This window comes from Zingiber officinale, chromosome 8B, assembly GCF_018446385.1.
Source record: "Zingiber officinale cultivar Zhangliang chromosome 8B, Zo_v1.1, whole genome shotgun sequence".
NCBI classification, from domain to species: Eukaryota; Viridiplantae; Streptophyta; class Magnoliopsida; order Zingiberales; family Zingiberaceae; genus Zingiber; species Zingiber officinale.
The window spans coordinates 85,413,962-85,432,054 of record NC_056001.1 but is presented as its reverse complement, the minus strand read 5'-3'; the positions used below and the strand labels follow the sequence as shown (position 1 = coordinate 85,432,054).

General features: G+C 35.7%; 1 protein-coding gene across 1 annotated transcript; it reads left to right on the top strand.

Moving 5' to 3' along the window:
* The first annotated feature begins 2,233 nt into the window (after nucleotides 1–2,233).
* On the top strand, nucleotides 2,234–11,456 carry LOC122015530 (elongation factor Tu, mitochondrial-like). Its single transcript, XM_042572478.1, has 12 exons — nucleotides 2,234–2,550; nucleotides 3,349–3,424; nucleotides 3,635–3,727; nucleotides 3,802–3,876; nucleotides 4,705–4,809; nucleotides 4,902–4,992; nucleotides 5,069–5,274; nucleotides 5,735–5,818; nucleotides 6,076–6,138; nucleotides 6,214–6,276; nucleotides 6,567–6,807; nucleotides 11,114–11,456. The coding sequence occupies exons 1-12, from the start codon at nucleotides 2,366–2,368 to the stop codon at nucleotides 11,182–11,184; spliced, it is 1,353 nt and encodes a 450-aa protein (XP_042428412.1). The 5' UTR covers nucleotides 2,234–2,365; the 3' UTR covers nucleotides 11,185–11,456.
* The last annotated feature ends 6,637 nt before the right edge of the window (nucleotides 11,457–18,093 follow it).

The following is an 18,093-nucleotide window of genomic DNA, read 5'->3' as shown; positions in this document are numbered from 1 at the left end:
AAGGCACGACCATGGCGAAGAAAACAAAGGGGTTGTGTGCCCCGGGTATAAAACAGGGTTTTCTCCCCTTTTCTCATTATCCTTGGTTTAGGGCTTCACCCCCTTCCTTTGCAAAGGGATTTCTTCTCTAGGATAAACCCTAGAGCCTCCATCTTTGCTAATTAGCACCATCCGTCCTCCTCCGGAGCAAGAGAGCATCTCCAACAACGTTGGACTTCATGGATAAGTATGTCTCTTCTCTTTATTTCACGTATTGAGTTGTAAAATGCTATTTATTTGTGTGTTGGTTGTGTCTCCCTTCGTAATAGAGTAGATTCTCTGATTTTTAGAATGTAGGGAGTATTTATGATGTGATGTTGATATATTAACTATGTATATGTCATTTCTTTATTCAAAAAAATATTTATGTCATATTCTATATATGTTGTGCCTTGTACATACTTGACGAAATATGTATATGGTGTATGCACGTGGATTATAGTGGATTGGTCACCTTCTAGAAGAAAAGTGTTAGATTATGTGATCGCGGAGCCCTGTGACAAGGATAATCTTTTAAGCGGACTTTCTAGAATGATCCTTTTACTAGGAGATCAATTAGAATCGAGTACTATAGCTTTATGTGGCTCTCTCGATGCTCTTATGATTTTATTCTTTGGGATGTCTAAAAGTCAGAGAATTTTATTTATCAGTTTTGAGATACTACTTTTCCATTGCAATTTTTTTTATAGCCACGGAAGACAACACTTTTGTATTCAGTACTTGCATTATTGGCTAAATATAAAACACAAAATAAATTCTGGAATTAGTTAAAATATTGGTGGAGTTCAGATATTCTTGTAGTACCATAAAACACAATTGTCATTTAAATATGTTTTGACCAGTATTTAAGTTGGAGCCGCTATGATCATAGCCGGGAGAACTAGATACTAATCAGAAAATCACCTAGTGAAATAGGTCAAAAATAACTTATATAGTGAAATAGGTCATAAATTACATATCTTAAAATTTTAAGATTGCAGGATGCAAATGTCTAAAATTTTAAGTGAGAATTTTGGTCGTCAATGTACTGAATTTGAAGTCCGCAAACTCTTTTGCTTTGCTAACTTAAGATGTGAATTGAGAAAGAAAAGGAGACAACAAAAAAAAATCTAGAAAAGGGAAGAGAAAAGAGGAAAATTAAAAAACCTTTGGAAAAAAAGAAGAGTAAAATCTAAGAAAAAAAAATGCTGGAAGAAAAATACAATAGAAGCTCACGGTCATAAGTCCTTTAGCGTCCACTTGCAAAATCAATAGTAAAAATAATATTTTAAAAATCAAACCGATCATTGAATCAGTGAGATAACTGGATCAAAATTTTTAAAATTTGATCGATCGAATCGGTGGTTTAACCGTTATATATATATATATATATATATATATATATATATATAAAATGCTTCAATCTTGATTCAACTTGTGATTTTGAACTGTTTTAAATGGTTTTGACCGATTTTGACCTGCGATTTCGAACGATTTTGACCGATTTTAAATGATTTTAACCGGTTTTGATTGATTTTTTTAGTTTTTCGATTTTAATGATTGACCGGATTGGATCAAGAATCGGTTCACAGTTCAACCGATCGGACTGATCGGTCCAATTCGATTTTCTCAACACTAGGTAATAGGTAAAAGATGAAGTGCTCATCCTCAATGCCTTTAACTGAGGAGAAAGTGGATTAGTGAATAAGTTATGCGGTATAAAAATTTACGCCCTATCATTTAATCTCAAACGATAAATCTTATCCCCACGGGCTGGATCAGCTGGTTAGGTGCCTGTAGCTTGCCACTGAAGTCGTGGGATCGAAGGTCGCCAGTTGCACACGGGGATAAAACCCTGGTCTGCTGCGCCAAAAATTCTTTCGACCCCGAGTCACCTTTCCTGCCCAGTATTAATCGTGATTTATTCCCTCTGAAATCTTGTGAGGTCAGAGCTAGAGGACCGCTAGGGTGGCGATTTCACCCTTGCCACTCAAACGACAAATCTTTATTCATTCATCATATCAGGTGGGGCCCGTGCAAAGGCCAATCACGCCCCGACTGAGCGTTGCTGGGCGTCCCTACAGGACTGAATTCTTGTACGAGACTATAGAAAAATATTTAAAAAAGAGAAAAAATAAATATTAAAGAAAATCATACGAAAACCTTTTCAATTTTTATTTCCATTCCCCGTATTAGAGTGTCACATTGACTTCACAAGAGGAGCCTCATTTCACCGAGCCTCGACTTGCTGAGTCCGGTCCTAACCGTCCCGAACCATCTCTCTCTAAAACCCTAGGAGTTTAATTTCCTTCGTCCACCTGCGCAGCGATCGCCCATTGCTTTCCCCATGGCTGCGGCGGCTGCTCTGAGAAACAATGGTTCAAGGAGGCTTCTACGATTCGCCTCCGCCTTCCCTTTCCCTTACTCATGCTTCCGCGGCACGGAGCCCCACTGTTTATCCAGCATCACCAGCGGAAGCGACACCGCGGTGGCCCTTTGGTGGAGGAGGTCTATGGCCACCTTCACCCGAACGTAAGATTTGCACTGCCCCTTTACTGGTTGGCTTTTGAAGTATGTCGACAGACTTTTGATTTTGCAATGGGCTCTTGTGCTTTCTAGGTTCCAAGGAGAAATCCTTCATTTTCGCCGAAATGAATGATCCATTGATTAGTTCTTTCGTAAAAGTGCCTTTCTGAGATGTAGGGCGGATAACTTATCGACTGTGTCGTGCTGTTTTTTGCTGTAAAATAATGAATTGTCCATGCTGCCCAAGTTATTGGGGTTAATTCTTCTGTTGCATATTGCTCAGCCTTTAAAGTCTTCTCTAGATCAAGTTGTTACGATTCGATGAAGAGTTCTCATTTTTTGAGGAGTTGTAATTGTAATGAACCTGTTAGCTTGTTTCCTGATTAACCTGTCTTGCATAGCCGTTTGACTGGATAACCTAGTAATTTGACCGCACTAATTCTATTGACGTTTTCATTTGCTTTTCTCTACTACTTTAATGGTCAGGTTAGGATGGGCATTTTGGGATTTCATAATCTCTTATGTTGCAACATAGGAAATTTAAGATTTGCCTATTGACTATTCATCCATAGTTCACTACTTCCCTAATTGAAGAGGATCCAATTAGTGTTCATCAATATCAAGTAAGGTGTCACAACAGTGATGTTGTTTTTCCTTATTTATGCTTGTTGAATTATTCAATTTTCTTTTTCAATGTAAAATTCATTTAAATATTTGATGCATTTTGATATCATACCAATACTAGGAAGAACACATAGGCAGTTTCTTGAGTTCATATGTTAAGTATTTTATTTTCTGTTCTAGGAAACCTCATGTCAACGTTGGTACAATCGGGCATGTTGATCATGGGAAAACCACACTCACAGCGGCAATTACAAAGGTTAGCATGTGTTTTAGACTTATAGTTGTGGAAATTTCTTTTAATTTGTTTTTGTATCTCATTGGTTTATTCCTCCACATACTACTGTTGCTTTTATAGATTTATGAAGTAAAACTTTGTTTTTTGAATTATTCTTGTAAAACCAAATTTAGTAAACTATTACCTTAGTTTCTTATGAGTAACTGTATTCATCAATATCTTTTTCTCCAGGTTCTCGCTGATGAGGGAAAAGCTAAAGCAGTTGCATTTGATGAGATTGACAAAGCCCCTGAAGAGAAAGCTAGAGGAATTACCATTGCAACGGTCTGCTATTTTTTATATTCCTTTGATAATTCATTTTTTAATGTATATATTGACACTATTATTCTGGTTTGCAGGCACATGTAGAATATGAAACTGCCAAACGACACTATGCGCATGTTGATTGCCCTGGACATGCAGACTATGTTAAAGTAATATATGAAACTATTCCATGTTCTTGAAAAGTTTAAATCATGCAACATCAACAAAGGCATATGCATAGTTAGCACACTTAGATCCTTTGAGTGCATATTACTTGTTTACATAGTCTAGTTGGAGAAGTTTGTAATTGTTGATTAGTGAGTTGATCTTCAAATTGTTTTTCTTTTCCCTTTTATAACTTATAAGAAGGGGAGCCTTGACGCAACGGTAAAGTTGTTGCTTTGTGACCAAAAGGTCACAGGTTCGAATCCTGGAAACAGCCTCTTGCAAAAAAGCAGGGTAAGGCTGTATACAATGGATCCTTCCCCGGGACCCCGCATAGCGGGAGCTTCGTGCACCGGGCTGTCGCTTTTTTTTTATAACTTATAAGGCATGAAATTTCATGTGAAACCTTTTTTATTTTTTTTGAAAAAGTCATGTTAAAAACCTGAAACAGTTTTAATTTCAGGTAGCTGTTTCGTTAGGCAATTTAATAAGTTGCCTTCTGTTATAGAATCTTAACCTTACAATCAATTAGTTTGAAATTCCTCCTGCTAAATGTAAAAAAACCACAGAAAATTTTGCCTGAATCAAATATTCTGTGAATTCTTAATCGTAAATTCATAATTAATGCTTTGTTAGTTTATGCATGCTTACTTTGGAAGAATATTGTGCACTGCTATATTCCTTTTGTTTCCTTTGAGTAGTCAATTGGTATAGATTATCTTAATATAAACAACTTCAACATGTCACTTCTCATGAGCATGTTAACATTTCATAGTAAAATTGAAGAGGAGTATCTTTAATAGTCTATATCTTATCCTTTTGTTCAAAAACAGAATATGATTACTGGAGCTGCTCAAATGGATGGCGGTATCCTCGTTGTGTCAGCACCTGATGGACCAATGCCTCAAACAAAGGAGCATATTCTTCTTGCTCGCCAAGTAAGATTTCCTTGTCATTGCAATTGATTTTATTTTTAAACACTATTTGGAATATTTATCTATAATAATTCAATTCCGACTCTGTCACTTAGGTGGGTGTGCCATCACTTGTATGTTTCTTAAACAAGGTTGATGCTGTAGATGATCCTGAATTATTAGAGCTTGTAGAAATGGAGCTTCGAGGTTTGGTGTTGGTTGATGCTTTTCTTTGAAATTTTATACTCTCCATTGTGCTTGACATTCTCTTTATTTAATGTAGAGCTCCTTAGCTTTTATAAGTTCCCTGGGGATGATATTCCTATCATTCGAGGTTCAGCATTATCTGCTTTAGAGGGAAGAAATGAAGAAATAGGGAAGCAAGCTATCCTAAAGTTAATGGATGCAGTGGATTCATATATACCAGATCCAATTCGTCAACTTGACAAACCCTTCCTTATGCCTATTGAAGATGTATTTTCAATACAGGTTAATATAAAACTTGATCAATTACTTAACTTTGTAATGTTTGCAAGACCAGTGAAGTTGCGAGACTGAGTAAGTTGAGATTATCTGATATATGTTATTGTTTATTTTTGTTAGTAAACATTTGTTCTTATGATGCTTTATAAGAAGTACTTGCTGGTGAGTATTCAGAAAAGACGTTGCTCTTGCTGATTATGGGTTGATAGTTTGCTTCTTATTTTGTGTTGAGGATCGTAGATTACCATCTACCTCTTGTAATGTTCCTAATACATCATTACTGGTCAAGTTGTAATTCCTTATGTAAAATGCTAGAAATATATTTGAAATTATGCCGCTTTTATTTTCAAATTGTTTCATTACAAATTGATCTTTTCATGACTTGTTTTGTCTTTGATATTCTAGTTGCACTATCTGCTTGTACTACAAAACTACTAGCAAGAGCCTGAAGGATTGGTGTTTGCAGGGACGTGGAACTGTTGTCACTGGACGGGTTGAGCAAGGAACAATTAAAACTGGAGAAGATGTTGAAATTCTTGGATTAATGCAGGTGAGAGCTGTTTCTATCAGATTAAAGAATTACTTGTATTGACTATTGATGTGCCTTTCTTTTGTAAATGGAAGGTTTGAATATATTTTGTACAAATTATCATTTTTCTTGAACAATCATCTCTTCTTAATTGATCTCATTTTCTATTTTCTTGGTGAAAAATTTGTTTTTCTTTTAGATTATACATGATCAATTCTAGTTGAATTCTTCACATCACTTAGCTTGATATAGTTATCGCTCAAATTTTCTTTTATTAGGGTCCTTTGAAAACTACAGTCACTGGCGTTGAGATGTTTAAGAAGATCTTGGATCATGGACAGGTGAGTAGTTAATTTTGTTGTTTATTATGTTTCACTAGGTTTCCTTAGAAGATATATAATTTTGATCTTATCTAGGCTGGCGACAATGTTGGCCTCTTACTACGTGGGTTAAAACGTGGAGATGTGCAAAGAGGGCAGGTGAGTATTAATTTTCATGATTTTTCTTTAGACTGTTGAACCACTACTTATGTGGCCTTTTAATATTTCCAAGAGTATAGCATTCTTATATTGTAATCATGCTTGACCAAATTATCAAATTTGCTTCTTTTTCTTTTATTTCATCATGTGAATCTGAATCCAAAATCAGGTTAATTTGATACATAGGACCTCACATTAATCAAAACTTGACTTCAAGACCTGCTTTTGTGTTCTTGTGATTTGAATTCCAGTTATTGTTATTGGCCACTTATTGTTATTAACAAGTGTAGGTAGTGAGCAAGCCGGGTACAATAAAGACATCTACAAAATTTGAAGGAGAGATTTATGTATTGACAAAGGATGAAGGAGGTCGTCACACTGCTTTCATCTCAAAATACAGTCCTCAGTTTTACTTGAGAACTGCAGATGTTACTGGAAAAGTTATTCTTCCTGATCATATCAAGATGGTAATGCCTGGAGATAATGTCTCAGCTACTTTCGAGCTGATATCACCTGTTCCTCTTGAACCAGGTACTTTATTATGTTTTCATTAATTACAAATGAACTTATGTTTCTAAGAAATAGTTTGGTCATGTTGACAAGATGTTTTTATGGATTTGGAAACACTCATGGTCACCCAGACTCATTTTCTAGTATAAAGCCTCAACATTGTTAGACTTATGTGGAGATGGCATTTAGCTCCATGCGGTAGATTATAGTTCTAACATTTCTTTTATGTATATGCTTCATTTTGTGCTTGAAAGACATTTTATATCTGTTTCTTCTCAACTAAACCACTTTTATGGTGGTTGAGTCTCTGTTTACTAAATAAGATGACATGTGTTTGATTCCCATATCTAGCGCTAATCTACAAATATCAGCTCAGATTTGTGCTAATACAACCCATATTTTGGCCTTCCTTTTTTTTTAAAAAAAATGAAAATTTATTCATCTCTTGATATCATTGGAGTTTGCCAAATTTGTTAGTCCAGTGCAAACTCCTAGGAAAAGTTGCACCGACTTTTATATGTTAATTTGCTATCTGTAGGTTAAACCTTTTTTTTTGAAACCTGACAATTTATTTATTTTTTATCTTGACTAGTATTATTTTAAAACTAGTAGACTTACTGCTGTGCCTTTGTAGTTGCATGTCTCAGTGTTACTACTTACCATGTGCATAGTGAAATTATGGTTCCTTTTCTTGTAATTTTAGTGCAAAACAAAGGAAGAATTGTGCAGACACTTCATATTAGGTTTTTTTAGTTTTATATATTGTTTATTGGCTTATTGCAATAGAAAATAGAATGAGTGTATTAACTAACATATTTATTACCATTCCGTCTATTATGGAGCAAAAAGTCTAGTCATAATAGCAAGTTTCAGTATGTCAGAAATTATAAAGTAACTAGTTATTTGGGATCTTCTCTAGTCACTCTTTTCCCATTTCTCTCTTGCTGTGATATTGTTGCTTATTAAGGCATAGAATCCTATGCTGCATCAAATGATATCAGGACCAAAATTCTCCGCTATATGATATGGGAGGGGAAGATTTAGCAACTCTTTAAAAAGCATAGGCAAGCAGTATGTCGTTGGTCCATTGCATTGCTATATGGGGCCATATAAATAGTATTAATAAAAAAGGTTAATATATATATATATATATATATAGAGAGAGAGAGAGAGAGAGAGAGAGAGAGAGTTTTGATATCTTGCACACCTTGTGAGCACCGAAAATTTTTTTCGATTTGAATTTTTTTTTGTGCTTAATGCTATAACCCAACTCGTAAACTTTAAAGACAAAACCTTATTGGCATAACTGGGAGCTTAAAAAAAAACACCGTTTCGCCGGCTGTGAGAGGTTGCACCCATGGTATAAATATCCTCTGTGTGTGTGTGTGTGTGTGACATTATATCCTGGGCACCCACAATGAGCAACCATTGTGGGCGCTTCTCACAGCGTGCGAAAACGTTGATTTTTTTTAAGCTTCCAGTTACGTCTTTAGGTTTAGGAGTTGAATTATAGTAATAAGTAAAAAAAATCAAATTGAAAAAAAAAAATTGGGTTCTCATGGGGTGTGTAGGGTAAGATGTGTAAGATATATATGAAATGATTAAATATCAGTATATTTTATTTTCTCATTCCGTTTAGGAAAAAAAGATATGCTACCATACAATAAAAAAGAAAAGACACTATACACACACAGGGTGACATGCTCATCCTCGTGTGCAAGAGAGGGGGGCTCGCCCACGTGTAGTCAGCGGTCAACGTTGCCACGTGGCCTTAGTCGACGATGGAGGTGAGTAGCGTATCTGCCCTATATATATATATAAGGATGATATGTTGCACGTCCATCCGTGAACACTTAATATTATTATTTTTTAATTTTCACTTACTTTAGCCTAAATATTATACCCTTAAAAAAAATTAACACTAGGTATTCACAGATAGGTGTGTAACATAACATTTATGTGTGTGTGTATAAGGAGTTGATATGTTGGGCGCACCTAGCATGGGCGCCTAGGTGTAGCGGTGCGCCCTGAAGTGTTCCGACAAGGAATGAAATCTCGAGTCGTGCCGTCCGAAATAGATGATTTTTACCACTCTAATACAGGACCAACACAGCACAACAATTTTGCATGCGTCATCGTGTGCGTCGCATGCACAACAGAAGGAAGGAAGAAGAAATCAATTTAGGGATGCAGACTTTATCTGGAATCATCGGTAAAAGATTAGCTTGGCGAGCTGGTGGCGAGGTGATGACGAGGTAACGAGGCAATGACGAGGTGAAAAAAAAATAGCGTGGAATGGGAGGCCACAACATAATTGCGAGGGATTGGAAAATGTAGGATTTATTAAAAGTTTTAATTAAAACCATTATTAATTAATTATTATATAAATTATAATTATATATTATATAAATTAATAATTAAATAAATAAATTGTTAATTAATTAATATAATTATAATATATAATTTTATAATTTTATTGTTTTTATTTAAAATATAAAAAATTAAAGTAAAAAAATAGATAATTTATATAATATATAGTCATATAATTTAAAATAATTTTAAAAACAAACTTCATATTATTTTTATAAATTAAAAATAGATTAAAATTTTATAAAAATATTTCAAATAATTTTAAAAATTTATAAATAATTTTTAATTTTTATGAATAATTCTAAAAAAGATTAATTGTTAAAAAAATTTGAAAAATATATAATTTTTTTAAATAAATTTGATTTTAGAATTCAATATATATATATATATATAATATTTACTATATATTATTTAGAATATTTATAAACTATAATTATATAATTATATATTATATAAATAAATAAATAATTTATGTAATTATTATTTATAAATTATTATTTTTGTGTTAATTTATATAATTATTATAGATAATAATTTTTTTAAATCTTAGAATCAATTTGAGATTTGGAACCTTGAATATGTTAATGTAGCTCTCTACTTTTAGATTATTGGTTCCTAAGCATATCATATGAAACATATTTTTGTTGATAAGAATGTCTGATTTTTACGCTTAAGAAATACTTTAGATTATCTATTCTTTATTGCAGATGTTTTGAGAAAAATATGCTGTCAAGTTACATAAATTTAATACAACCTTATCTATCTATCTATCTAAACCGTAGATGTTTTGATACAGATCGTTTCGATCTGAGACTGAAATCTCGACACGGGTAAAGATTTTATACCTTGGTTCTTGGTGCCCAGTGCAACATGGTTCTATATATATATATATCAACTATGTAAAATATATGAAACATGCATGCTTCCTGATTACAATATCTAATCCTCTGAGGTAGAATAATATCCCATTATTGTTTGAGGAAAGAGAAAGACATGCCAAAATTAGGGTTTACTGAATTTTCATCCATAGATTGAATTAACTATAGTTTAAGTTTTTGGATGTTTGCTTATGCTTTTGTATACTGAAAAGCCGACAGCATAGGCCACTTTTTCAAGCAATAGCACAAAGATTCACTAGGAGAGACTTGTGCCCTTATATTATAAGGTTTGTTGGTAGAAGCAAGCAAACTTGAAACTTGAGAGGTTGCATGAGCCTTTTTTTATCCTTCTACCATTCTAAAAAGTATACATTACATATCTACTTTACCTTCTCTTCACTTTTTTACTATATCTACTTTAGCTGCAATGACAAGGTAGTAAAATAAAGACGCTGGACTCATTTAACTAGTTGTAATTCAGAATCTACTGATGGATTTCGTCATTTTCAAATTTCACTTAAGATGGCTGAAAATGGTGATTTTCCATTTGAAGTTTGGTGTACCCTGAAATATTAGGTTGTTTTTTATGTGGATCTTTTAGATAATTATGCTTCTATTCTGTAGTTGCATGGATGTTGATAGAAATTTAGGCCTGGCAGTTTGGGATTCCAAAGTTAACCAATTCTACAACACTCTTTGGTAATCTCGTGTTCAGTGGCTACCATTTGGTTTGAGTATTCCAAGCATTGCTTGTTAGATTAGCATTCAGATGCCAATAACAAGGAAATACAGAACCCATAACTATATGCCTGTTGAACGGAATCTGATGCCCCTCATACTTGAACATGAAGATCAGAGTTAAGGTCGAAGGGTTTTTTGCAATGCTGTTTGTGGTTATTTCCATGTACTGAGAGAAGAGCTAAATACCAAGAAAAATATTCATTTTTGGACATGGTTTTGATTCTCGATTCCTTTTTGTGAACAAATTACATGTAAAGCTAAACGACTTTTCTGGTTCTTGCTCGGTTAAGAATGTTGATGCCTATTTCCTGAGCATAAAGCTTTATATCCTAATGTAGGACAAAGATTTGCACTTCGGGAAGGTGGGAGGACGGTCGGTGCAGGAGTTGTATCAAAAGTGATCAGCTGAGGTTTCTTCTCAGTTCACTACATCCCGTGCTATTTGCCCCACGGACATTTTGAGGAATCATTGTGCTGCATAGTTTGTTATTCATATTTCAATTTGTTTTGCTCTCCTTTAGAAGGCGTTTAGTGATGTGGCTACATGAAAATTTTGGGGCGGCTGATACGATGAATTACTCTATAGATGATAGTTCATCATGAATAATTAACCAACTGTTGTGAGCAAGATTGATAAAACATGGGGACACAAATCTACTCAGTGAAATTTTCATTTGCAAATGTTTCTGAATTGCTTATGATACTAGACCTGATCAGAAGTGATAAGATAGTTCCATTTGCAATGTTTCTTTTAGTGGATTAAAATTCCAGTTCTATTGGTGGATGAGTAAGATTTGTCACTGCTTCAGCTGCAGGATCGGTATAATTACAAAATTAAGGCGATGTAGCACGCCAAATTGGCCAGGCTTGTTTTATTTTTTTTTGCCCTTGGAAATACAAACTGTTCAGAAGTAAATTGGATGTGCTTTCAGTGTAGATCGGGCTTCAAATTTATACACGGCGTTTAATCTTATCATTTGGCTTAAATAATAACTAATTTAACATCCAATAAGATTTCGTTTGGTATATTTTCCCAATAAAAAAATTGTTAAGAAATAAAAGATTCTGAAAAAATGAAATAGAGAAAATCTTTATTTGATTTATTGGATCAACTATTTTTATATATTCAATTTGTAAAAATACTGGTATTTGAAGAAAACACCGAATATCTGAAATATTTCATCTAAATTTCACTAGTTCATTCCGCTTAATCCAACCATCGGACCGCCATTCAACTTATTTTGTTCATTAGACCTTTGTTTTCCTTAAGATGTATGAAAAATTGAGAAAACACTTTACTGCTATATCATTATTTCAGGAACATTTATTAACTTGATTCATTCATTGGATTAATCTAACTTTTACTCAATTTATATTTGGCGTTCCATTTATTTATTTTTTTTCGATTTATATAATTTCTTTTTATTTATTTGTCTTGCATATTGTGTTTAATCCATCCAATTTTTTTCTCCTCAATCCTTAATGCTCTGGTTATCTGATGGTGTGGATCATGGATGGATGAAATAAACTAGAGGTATGGGAAAGAAAAGGAATCCACAATTTAGTATGTTTGTTTACCTTGATCAAGAAAAATGGATAAAATCAATTCTTTTAACTGTTTATTTAGATAAATGGAAAGAAAATAAAATTATTTATTGACCAAAATATCTTATTCTTCCCAACCTAAGGGCTATTGAAGACTTAAAATATTTCTCGTATTAGGTTTGACATATAATTTTAAATTAATATTTATTTTATCTTGATAAATAAAATTATTACTAATCATAATAAAATCTATAATTTAAAATTATCAATATTATTTTAAAAAATAATATTTATTATAGTTCAACATTACTTCGAAATCCAAAAAATATTATTATCAACTAAAATATTAAAGTACAAATACGATAAAATTATTGTCAACTAAAATATTAAATTAAACTAAAAAAAGTATCGACAATAAACTTTACTAGAAAATAATTTACAATCACCATTAAATAATTGCCAACCAAAATATAAATCAGTATTGTCAATCACAAATATTACTTAAAAATAATTTATAAGTACGATAAAATTGTACTTAATATTAAACTACAAAGTTTGTACTTCCGGATACCAAAATAAGTAGCTCGCTTTTTTATACTAAATATTATATAGCTTTGTAAAATTATGGCTACCATGTTGACATAATCGATCAAAATCAGAAAGAGAATACCATCTTTAGACATTCCAATCTCTTCTCCGGTGGACATCCCATGAAAAGCATCATCTTCTCCTTGTTCTCTCCTAGAAATAGATACGTAGCAAGTATATTTTTATCTGGAACACCAGCACAAACTAGAGCTTTGTAGAGTTTCTCATTTATATTTTATTGACGAAATAACCTATTTTCAATCACTGAAGTTAAACGATCAATTGCGGCAACAACTTCCTTGACATTAATGTCGATAACTGAATTTTTCTTATTGCCATATGATTCAATAGATGCAAGCTTTCTCCTCCTTGATCGATCGTCAAATGGTGGACTATCAGGGATCACTTCGAAATTCTCATATTCATCATCTAGTCCAAGATCTCTTTGTTCTTCCTCTAAAACAATTTCAACATTTCTTTCTGCAACAGTAGAAGCTCTTTGATCATTTTCTCTATCGTGAGCAAACTGTTGGGTCTTTCAGGCCGCGAAAACCAATTTTTCGCATCGCGGAAACCCCGAAACCCCCGCCACCGGATCCGTGCGAAGAATAAAATTTCGAAAAACCTACGAGTATGAGTTTACAAACTCTAGATCTACATTAGAGTACAAGTTTTACCCTTGATGCGCGCCTTTCGCAAATCCCGCTCGTCCAAGGTGCCGGATCTCAAAATTGTCAAAGTAGACAACCCTCTAGAAGTATCCACAAGAACAAATCGATGGAGGGAGAACCTTAGAGTGTGCTAGCACTCCAAGAAGGTCTCGGCAATGGAGAGGAAAGGGAGAGAAGAATTGGAGCAAGGAAGAAGATGAGAGTTACAAAATGCTTGAATGAAATTCACCTCATCAAAACCCCATAAGTGGCCGGCCACATTAAGGAGTGTAACTCCTTTTCATTAAATGTGGAGGCCATTAAAGAGAGGACTTGTAACCTCCATAAGGTGACACACACATGTGTCAACTATGATGATGTGGCACATCATCATTAGTCCTCTTAATGCCAACTCACAAATGAGGTGGCAAATAGTCAAGTCAAACTTGACTCTTCCTCTTCCTCTCAAGTCAAGTCAAACTTGACTTAATCTCTCTCATGGTTGATTTAATCCAACCATTTAATTCAAGTCAATTTAATATAATGAATCTAATTCATTTAATTAAATTGATTCAATGAGTCATAATCTAAATTAGACTCATTGAACACATGAATCAACTTGAGTCCAACTCAATTAGCCCAATTAGGATTACTCTTAATCTAATTTGATTCATCAAATGAATCTAATCCTCTTGGTTCATCATATGAACCTAATCTCCATCTAATTGTCCTTTGTGTGTGACCCTATATGTTCTTGTAACGTTGGCAATGCCCCCTAAACCCATTTAGGAGCATAAGTAATGAGCGGTATCTAGCAACACATCATTACTACCCAAGTTACAAGAATGTTGAGATCCAACATCACCTTGTGACTCCTCACAATATATGACAAGTGTCCTTCTATCCTAGACATCTAGATTGATCAATGTGATGCATAGACCGTGCCATCCTCTAATCAATCTAAATCTTGAACTCCAAGTAGACTCACTAAATCAAATGAGCTCAATATCTCATATTGACTCATTTGGGCATGGCCATGCACTTCGTGGTCTCACTCTATCAAGAATATTGATGTCACTCCCGTCATATAGGAGGGATAGATCCCATCTACATCACTCACATCCCTCCGCATAATTTGTTACATACCCAGTAATCGCTTTTATAGTCCACCCAGTTACGGGTGACGTTTGACGAAACCAAAGTACATAACTCCTTATGTAGGGAACCATGGTGACTTCAGGTCAAAGGACTAGTAGTCATACTAATAGCCACATGAGAAAGTATATGACACTCATATAACGATCCATGATACTTTCTCATGATGGGTCATTCAGTATACATTCTCCAATGCATACCCATGTGTCAACTTGATATCTCTATATCCATGACTTGTGAGATTAAGTCATCGAGTTGACTTACATGCTAGTCTTATTATATTAACATTATCCCTGAATGTTAATACTCGACTAGAAATGATTAACAGTAGTGTTCCCTATATCATCTCACTATCGGTTCAACTAATCGATTGATATAGGTAAAAACCTTCTACTCAAAGGCGCTATTATACTTAGTTTATTTGGTACCAATGCAAATAAGTATAATAACAAAAAATAAATGCCTTTATTTATATAAGAATATGATACAACAAGTCCATAATACAATCATCAAATGATTGGCTCTAGGGCTCTAACTAACAATCTCCCACTAGCACTAGTGCCAATCAGTGTAGGCTCTAAGCCCCAATGACCTAGTGTGACCATCATGCTTCCTCTGTGCCAAAGCCTTAGTCAAGGGATCTACGATGTTAGCCTCTGTAGGTACTCTGCAAATCTTCACATCTCCTCTCTCGATAATCTCTCGAATGAGATGGAAGCGCCGTAGTATGTGTTTGGTCCGCTGGTGTGAGCGAGGTTCCTTAGCCTGTGCTATAGCTCCATTGTTGTCACAATAGAGCTCAATAGGGTCAGCGATACTAGGAACCACCCCAAGTTCAGTGATGAACTTGCGGATCCAAACTGCCTCCTTTGCTACCTCTGATGCAGCAATGTACTCGGCCTCTGTCGTAGAATCAGCTACTATGTCCTGCTTCAAACTCTTCTAGCTCACAACACCACCATTAATGCAAAACACGAACCCTGACTGCGATCGATAATCATCCTGATCGGTCTAGAAGTTGGCATCACTGTAACCCTTTACAGCTGGCTCATCATTGCCTCCATATATCAAGAAATATTCTTTAGTCTTTCTTAAGTACTTAAGAATATTCTTGACCGTTATCCAGTGACTTTCACCTGGATCTGACTGGTATCTACTCGTCATGCTCAAAGCATACGAGACATCAGGACGAGTACATAGCATGACGTACATGATAGATCCTATGGCTGAGGCATAAGGGATCTGATCCATGCGGTCTCTCTCCTCTCTAGAAGAGGGACCTTGAGTCTTCGAAAGACTCATGCCATGTGACATCGGCAGAAATCCCTTCTTGGAGTTCTGTATGGCAAACCGAAGGAGTACCTTGTCAATATATGTATTCTGACTTAGGCCAAGCAATCTCTTAGATCTATCTCTATAGATCTGTATCCCTAGAATGCGGGATGTCTCACCTAAGTCCTTCATTGAGAAACATGTCCCTAGCCAAGCCTTGACAGACTGTAGCAAAGGGATGTCTTTCCCAATGAGCAGTATGTCATCCACATACAATATGAGGAAAACAACTATGTCCCCTACAACCTTCTTGTAGACACAAGGTTCATCTTCATTCTTGATGAAACCAAATTGTTTGATTGCATCATCGAATCGAAGATTCCAGCTCCGAGAAGCTTGCTTTAGTCCATAAATAGACCTATGCAGCTTGCATACTCTGCCAGTATGCTGTGGATCTACAAAACCCTCAGGTTGTGTCATGTACACATCCTCGAGCAGGTTTCCATTCAGAAACACGGTTTTGACATCCATCTGTCATATCACATAGTCATGGTATGCTGCAATAGCAAGCATGATCCGAATGGACTTAAACATCACTACTAGAGAAAAGGTTTCATCATAGTCAATACCATGAATTTGCTTGAAACCTTTAGATACCAAGCGACCCTTATAAATAAGTCCATCCATGTCAGTCTTTCTCTTAAAGACCCACTTACACCCAATGGGTTTTACCCCTTCAGGTGGATCAACCAAAGTCTATACTTGGTTGGTGTACATGGATTCTATTTCGGATCTCATGGCCTCTAGCCATTTCTTGGAATCTGGTCTCATCACAGCTTCCTGATAGGTGGTAGGCTCATCCTCTATGAGCACAACGTCATCATGGTCAGACAAGAGAAATGAGTATATCTCAGGCTGACGACGTACCCTATCAGACCTGCGAAGAGGTATGCCCACTTGAACTGGTTGTTGTTCCTCAACTCCTTGTGGAACAACATCATCCACAACACTTTGTGGTTCCAGTTCAACTTCCATCGAGGCGTTAGTGTTATGGTCCGCATCTTGAACTTCTTCAAGATCAAACGTACTCCCACTAGTCTTTCTAGAAACAAAATCCCTTTCTAGAAAGACCCCAGTCTTTGCCACAACTACCTTGTGCTGACTGGGAATGTAGAAGTAATATCCCTTAGTTTCCTTGGGATATCCAATAAAGCAGCACTTGTCGGATTTGGATCCTAATTTGTCTGAGACTTGACGTCGAACGTAAGCCTCACAACCTCAAATCCTCATGAAAGACACCTGTGTTAGGACCAAAAGTAGCTAGAGGGGGGGGGGTGAATAGCTCGTCGCGCTTCGTGGTGTTCGGCGTTGTTTGTTTCTTCGAAGATGTGCAGCGGAAATACAAAGAAACAATCACACAACGCTAACACGGTTGGTTTACTTGGTATCCACCTCACAAGAGGTGACTAATCCAAGGATCCACACCAACACACACACCCTCCACTAAGTAAAACTCTCCTTTATGGTAACTACCAAGGGCGGAGAAGCCCTACAAGACTCAACACAAGAAGAGAGGGAAATGATACAAGAAATACAAGCTTACAAGCTTACAATGAGTACAAACCCTAACCCTAGCTTCTCTTCTTGGCTTTGATCTGCCTCTTGACTTGGAAACCTTCCAAGATCCTTCAAGAACTGGCGATCTGAGCTTTGTGAGTGCTGTGGAGAAGCTGGCGAGAGATCTGAGATGAATATGCGAAGGGATGCCGAAGGAATCGTGCGCCTGCGGCCTTTATCGACGCCAACGGTCGGATCCCGATCGATTCGATTATTCCCAATCGATCGGGGAGGCTTTGGATCGATCCACGGATCGATCCAGAGCGCCTCTGTGCTCTGGAAAAACGCCTGGATCGATCCACGGATCGATCCAGCCCTTATCGCGCGAAGCAGCAGCGTCCCAATCGATTCACTGATCGATTGAGACATCTGGATCGATCCACTGATCGATCCAGAGGCTTTCTGTTCGCTGAGAAAGGTCTGGATCGATCCACTGATCCTGGATCGATCCACTGATCGATCCAGCACTTGGTATTTGCCCAAAACCAAAT

Excerpts from the sequence above, each read along its gene's own strand:
- LOC122015530 (XM_042572478.1), top strand. The coding sequence starts at position 2,366 with ATGGCTGCGGCGGCTGCTCTGAGAAACAATGGTTCAAGGAGGCTTCTA. Across the intron at positions 3,728-3,801 it reads GAGGAATTACCATTGCAACG|GCACATGTAGAATATGAAAC; the intron begins GTCTGCTATTTT and ends TCTGGTTTGCAG. Across the intron at positions 5,275-5,734 it reads AAGATGTATTTTCAATACAG|GGACGTGGAACTGTTGTCAC; the intron begins GTTAATATAAAA and ends TGGTGTTTGCAG.